The following is a 6051-nucleotide window of genomic DNA, read 5'->3' on the forward strand; positions in this document are numbered from 1 at the left end:
CCCTCGGGCCCTGGGAATAAGCATCCCCTTGTGCGGCTGGGGCAGATGATCGGGGTCTGACCGGCAGCCCCCGGCCGTCTCTGCCGCTTGGCATTTGCCGGCATAGAATGGCTCCCTTGTGCCGCGCCGCGGCATGGCGGAGATGGGCTGCACGCCGGCCCCGGGGGGGGGGGGGGGGGCCCCCGGGGGGCTGGGCGAACGCCTGGGTTACGCTTCCAGCGGCTCGGGGCGGCGGGGTGGGCGCCCGGGTGTCGAAGACAGGCCACGCAGCACCGGCCACCGCTAACCGTGAGCGGCAGATCTGGGCACTCGTCTCCCCAAAGGAGGATGCAAACAAATTCACTGCGAGGCTGGTTAATCCTCTTCCGAGGAAGATTACTTGGTGCGGCCGGGGATGCCAAATAAAAATCAGACTTGAATAAAGGTTGCACGAGCGCCAGGCTCTCACAGGCAAACGCGGGGACGAGTTATCTCACTGGGCTGCGGCCGAGTGCCTGGCTCACTGCGGGAGCACGTGCTCCAACGCAGCCACAGCGCTGAGCAGCTCAGCAAACAACAAAAAAAAGAAAAAAAAGGAGGGGGGGGGGAAATCACATTCCAGTTGCAATATTTTTAAACAGCACGGTCTGCGGAAGACATAACTAAACCCGACTCAAGCCCTGCTTTGCACGCGCCAGGATTTGCTGTGCTCAGCAGAGATGGGGAGCACAGAAATGCTGTTAAAAACCAAATCTCAACCCAAGGAAGCCCGTGAAGGAGCCCCTCTACTCTTCCTACACAGCAGTAGCCATTCCCAGCCGGCACAGCATGGGGCCAATCCCAACCTTCCTCGGGAATGGCCGAGCCACCGCAGGAGTGTCCCGGCTCCTCTGTGCCAGTTGGACCTGCCAGGTCCCCGCCGGGCTCTCGGGATGGAGGAGAGCGTGTCTGTCCTCCGGCAGCCCGGACACAAATAGGAAGCGAGCGTGGAAAAATACAACAGGATCGTTCGCAGCCCTGAGTGACAGGAAAAGGGCCAAACCTGCACAGAGGCACGGCGCGGAGCATCGCTCAGTGCTCGCCATGGGAGCCCGACATCTGGGCAGGGGGGCTCCGAGCGCGGGGGACCAATCCTGCTGGGGAGCAGTGCTGGCCGAGTGACCCAGTTAATCCCGGTGCAGTGTGGGACTGGGCGCAGGGTGGAGCTGGGTGCCTACAGGGTGATGAAGTGAGGGGAGGGAGCATTCCCGCTCCGACATCCCGACAGCCACGTGAGCTGCGTGGCTCCAGGCAATGGGAAGCATGGGCAGAGCCAGTGAGCAGATCCAGCAGAAAGAGAGCAATGGAAAAATATCCAGGCAACATCTGGGTTTAAAGAATTTATTTCAAACAAAAATTCCCCAACAAAAAGTCGTACAAAAAGAATAATCAGAGACAAGAGTGGTCGTTATAGAAGTGTTCACAGATACAAAAATCATCTGAACAATCCTCAGTGAGCAGAGCGTGGCCCCAGCACGGAGGCTAAGGCACGCTTGGCTTTGGTTGTGCGCGGGGAAGCGATCAGCCCCGCGGGCAGGATTGTCTCAGTGAGGGAATGCAAAGGTCCTCAGCACCCAAACTCTGCCCAGGTCATGCCGGAGCGAGTGGGGTCAGCCCCTGGCACACACACTCGAGCAGTCCTTGCTACAATACCCAGCTCACCGGTTCCCACACGGGTCAGCACATGTTGCTGCCGTGTTCTCACCACACCGGGGCCACTGACCACTCTACGGGTGCAGGATCAAGCCCATTCTGAGCAGGACTCCCGGCCCTGAAGGACTCATTTCAACTCCACATCAGCATTTGTGGCTGCCACCAGCCTCAGACCGGGCTTCCTTCTCTTTTCCTCGGCCACCAGGGAGATGCCAGAGCCGCAGCTCCAACTCTCGTGTGGTGGTACCGCAGTCTGGGGGTTGGTTTTCAGCCCCATCACGGGGGAGGCATCATCACATTGTGCAGGTTTGGTGCTGACACACAGGAACCAGCTTTCCTGTTCTTGGTAAACAGCACCAAAACACTGCCGCAGATCACAAATTCGTCCCCCAAGTTCTCTGCCCTGGTAACAGCCCATGGAAGCCTTTACAGTTTCGGTAGACTAGCTCAAACCATTCCCCCTGCAGGCATCACCAGGCTCATGGCAAAGATTATCATCAGCAGACAAAGTCTCTGCTTCATCTGGCCAGAAAAAGGCCTGTTACTTTCTTAGGGAACTGCAATCCTGGTGAGCTACTGCAGGAGAAGGGCTGCACCTCCATCACCACGGGACTCAAACCCGAGCAAGACTAAAATATTCTCTAGTAATCCTGAGAAATACCTCCAAGCTCCTGTTTTCCGTGACAGGAGTTGCCAGAGCATGGCCACTGCAGGCAAGGGGAGAGCAGATATCCCCCCTTTGAACCCCCAAATCCTGGGGCAGTTATTGACCCTCCGCGTCCTGCCCAACCACACACAGAGCCGCTCCACACCGCGGAGCCTCGCGTGTTCTCCTACCATGCACAAGTCCACAACACCACGCTTGGTGTCGGTCCATAGGACAGTCACGACAAGAGTAGCTGAGGGCAGTGAGCGGAGCCGGGGTCTCGGTGCTGCAGGAGCTCTGGTCTCACGGCCGCCGCGTCCCCATTTCCAGACCGAAGTGCTGTGAGGGTGCAAGCTTTCATCCCAAGGGATCGCCACGCTGTCAACCGCATCCGATGCGCTTCTCTCAACAGGTCATGCAGCGCGGACGGATGTTGTCTGAAGGGGGGTTTGGATCAATCTGCAAAGCCAAGTTTAGAGTCAAAAACCTTGGCAGCGGGCACATCCCAGCCATCTCCACCAGCCCTCCCAGCCCAGGGGGATTCGTTACCTCCGAATACAGCGGAGGTGGTCGGAAGCGAAACTCCTGGATGTAGGCGAAGAAGGGACCTTCCAGGATGCCGCCGAGTTCGCTGCGGCACGGCGGAGCCAGGCTCTGCTCGGCCTCCGGGCCGGACACGACCGCCGAGTATTCAGGGGGAGCTGAAAAGAGAAGAGAACCATCAGGGAATAGGAAACACTCTCCATTAATGGGAGACATGCAGGTAAAAGGGCTTCAAATCCACTATTTCCCAAACCCTCCCAGTTTCCTGGGGAAGGAACCCAGGAGATGCAGCACCACAACCAATAAATTAAGTGAAAGCAAAAGCCGGTCCTGGAGGAAAAGACAAGGTTGAGAACTTGCTCTGACCCTCGCTAGCCACAGCAGGTTGACCAGGGGGGTTTGTAGCACCCAGACAGATCCCAGGGAGAGGGAGACGCTCACCCTCTGGCTGCTCCGGGATGGTGCTCAGCCAGTCCAGGTTGACGCTGTACTGGCTGGTGACGCTGGACGTGCGGCTCCCAAACGGATGCAGTGGGATGGTTCCGATGACAAGCGGCAGTTCAAGGAGCAGCTTGGATGTCCCAGGAATATCCACACAAACCTTCAGAGACAGGAGACAGCAGGGAAGCTGTTGGTGTCTTCCCAGTCTGGAGGGGCAGGTATCTCCCCAGGGCAACTGGCTCAAGCTGGCCAAGAGGGAATTCTTGCAGCGGGATGCAAAGGGAGATGCAAATGCTCCTGCACGAGCCCTCGTGCTGTGCATGAGCGGCAATGGGGCAGTGGGAGAGCAGCCACAGCTGCACAGGGAGAACCCAAGACCTTATACAAATCACCAGCCCCAAAATCTCTGCACCAGCCCGAAGCGGGCACAATGAGCACAGCTCTGGTGAGAAGGGGAACACTCAACACCGAGCTGAGCCACCTGCAATGCTCCCCGCGAGGTCCCTCACCTTCAGGGAGTATTCCACCTGGATGATGCGGCACTGGAGGATGGACGGACCCACCGGTGGGATCTTCAGCGCCCGCCCGTGCCACACTTCCCGCTTCCCCGCTGCAATGGAGTCACCGACGATGCTGGTCACCACCGACTTCTTTTGCTTCTTGGTGCCCCGAGCGATGAAGGTCTGAGTCTGGATGATGGCCGCCTTGGGCACCACCGCTCGGCTTGTGCAGTTGTCGATCTCAGCAAAGATAGGAATGACCTCACCTACCAAAACAAGACGCACGTGTTGGAGGAAGGGAGACGGAGCCCGGTCCTGCCTCAAGGAATTCCTGCATGGGATCACCAAGGGTGGGTTATGCTATCCGGCACTGCAGGCACAAGGTTTAATCTAGCAGGAGCCTGTCCTGAGGTGGCTGCCCACATCAGGCGCACACACTCAAGCTCTCAGGCTGATTTCGTGCCAGAAGTCAAGAGCCCAGCTCACAGTGACCCCAAATCCCCTCCCGCTGGGGTCTACCTCAGAGCGCGCAGAGGTTCAAGGGCACCGGCACGTCATCTCACCTGGGGTGTAGCCTTTTCGGTCAATCTTGGCAGTCACAGAAACCTGGCCACGATTGCAATACCAGGCACGAGCAAGTTTCTCCTTAGCACCTGCCTGGGGAGCCTGGAGAAAGGGAAATATTTAAGCTATTTAGTAAGAAATGATGAAACTCAAAGCAAGCACCTCCCTGGCACTGAGAACCTGCCAGGGAGCATCAGCAACTTCTTAGGTATCTGATGCAAGATGCTGTCGCAATGCACTAAAGTTTCCAAAAACTAAGAGACACAGATGACCTCTGCCCAGTCCAGGTAATGCTGGAGGGCACAAGTTACAGGGGAACAAATATTCCCTCTGGAAATCAGGCCTGCATTGTAATGCCAGAGGGGAGGTAGACACCTTCCCCGTGGGCTTCCCAGGGAAGTTTTGGATGCCGCTGCCCCGAGGCGGAGCAGGGAGAGCTCACCAGCAGCGCAGGCGTATTGATGTCGATGGGTTCAATCACAGTGAACTCCTTCTTCACCTTCTTCACTGTCGACCAGGGTCTGTGCAGTTTGGCTTTCACCCAGTAGCGCACGCTGCCGTGCTTTCCCTCGAAGGAGGTAGCCAGGGTCCTGTGTATAAGCAATGAGTGATTTAGAAGGGCTTTGCTGAAAGAATCTCACTTTCGAGGTGCCCTGTGCCCTCCCAGGACCTGTGTCACAGACCAAGCGGCTCCTCTACCCGTTTGCATTGAGGCAACAAAAAAATGGCAACTTACTCGGGGAGCTGGAAGGTGAAGGGGAACTCGTGCCTTCCTGCCTGTAGGACGGTGACTTCACCATTGTCTGTGGGCAAAACAGATTTAAGACAATTACCTCCCTCCTGCAGAACTTCCTCCCCGGGCAAATCGGTGGCAGAGATGTACACAGAAAAAGAGCAGCACGATGGCACAGGAATATTTCTGCCAGGGTTAAACTGCAGCAGCAGTCACACAGCTGCGACACGAGAGCTGGGCACGTCCCGCGGGTGCCGGGCACTGTCTGCTTTCCACGTGTCTCCAGGCACGCTCGACCCAGGGACACCTCCTCGGAGAGCCAGGCAGCTTCCCCGGGTGGGCTCTGCTTCACCCTGCAGCCACCCTGCACTGCAGCTCAGGAGCGAGAGCCCAGACATGCCCTCTGGGAGGGTGGCCAGCCCATTCCCGGGGGGCAGCCAAGCCCCCCATGCCCCCCAGGGTTTGCACCCCCCTCCTGCCTGCATTGCACAGAGCGGCTGGCATCGGAAGGGACCTCTGGGGATCATCTAGTCCAACCCCCCGGCTCAAAGCAAGCTCCTGAACCTCTGCAGGAGTTTTCCAACGCTGCTTGCCTGCCAGGGAGCACCCACAGCAAAGGGGGAGTCTTGTGTGGGGCCAGTCCCTAACTGGGGTGTCCTGCACAGCAGCAGGGTCCAGCTGCGCACCCCAGCGCCCTGGGGTGCACTCAGCATTTGAGGTGTCTGCGAGGGACCTATGCACCCAGTCCCCAGGGTGCCCAGACCCTAAGGCACCCCATGCACCCAGATTTCAGCTGGTTGAGGTGTCATGCACCCAGCAGCTGGGGCACCCCAGATTTCAGCTGGTTGGGGTGTCGTGCACCCAGCAGCTGGGGCACCCCAGATTTCAGCTGGTTGGGGTGTCTGGCGCACCTAGCAGCTGGGGTGTCCCGTACACCCGGTATTTCAGCCCCT

General features: G+C 58.2%; 1 protein-coding gene across 1 annotated transcript in view; it reads right to left on the reverse strand.

The window, feature by feature from the left end:
- Nucleotides 1-1344: 1344 nt before the first annotated feature.
- ARRDC2 (arrestin domain containing 2) overlaps nucleotides 1345-6051 on the reverse strand; it is a 9847-nt gene continuing 5140 nt past the window's right edge. The window contains exons 2-8 of the mRNA XM_009335298.1: nucleotides 5102-5168; nucleotides 4808-4955; nucleotides 4365-4467; nucleotides 3811-4067; nucleotides 3302-3461; nucleotides 2867-3018; nucleotides 1345-2776 (exon numbers count right to left, since the gene is read on the reverse strand). Of these exons, the coding sequence (XP_009333573.1) occupies nucleotides 2723-2776; nucleotides 2867-3018; nucleotides 3302-3461; nucleotides 3811-4067; nucleotides 4365-4467; nucleotides 4808-4955; nucleotides 5102-5168 (941 nt within the window). The 3' untranslated portion in view covers nucleotides 1345-2722. The remainder of the gene's footprint in view (nucleotides 2777-2866; nucleotides 3019-3301; nucleotides 3462-3810; nucleotides 4068-4364; nucleotides 4468-4807; nucleotides 4956-5101; nucleotides 5169-6051) is intronic.

Source organism: Pygoscelis adeliae, unplaced genomic scaffold (genome assembly GCF_000699105.1).
Source record: "Pygoscelis adeliae isolate BGI_AS28 unplaced genomic scaffold, ASM69910v1 Scaffold582, whole genome shotgun sequence".
NCBI lineage: Eukaryota > Metazoa > Chordata > Aves > Sphenisciformes > Spheniscidae > Pygoscelis > Pygoscelis adeliae.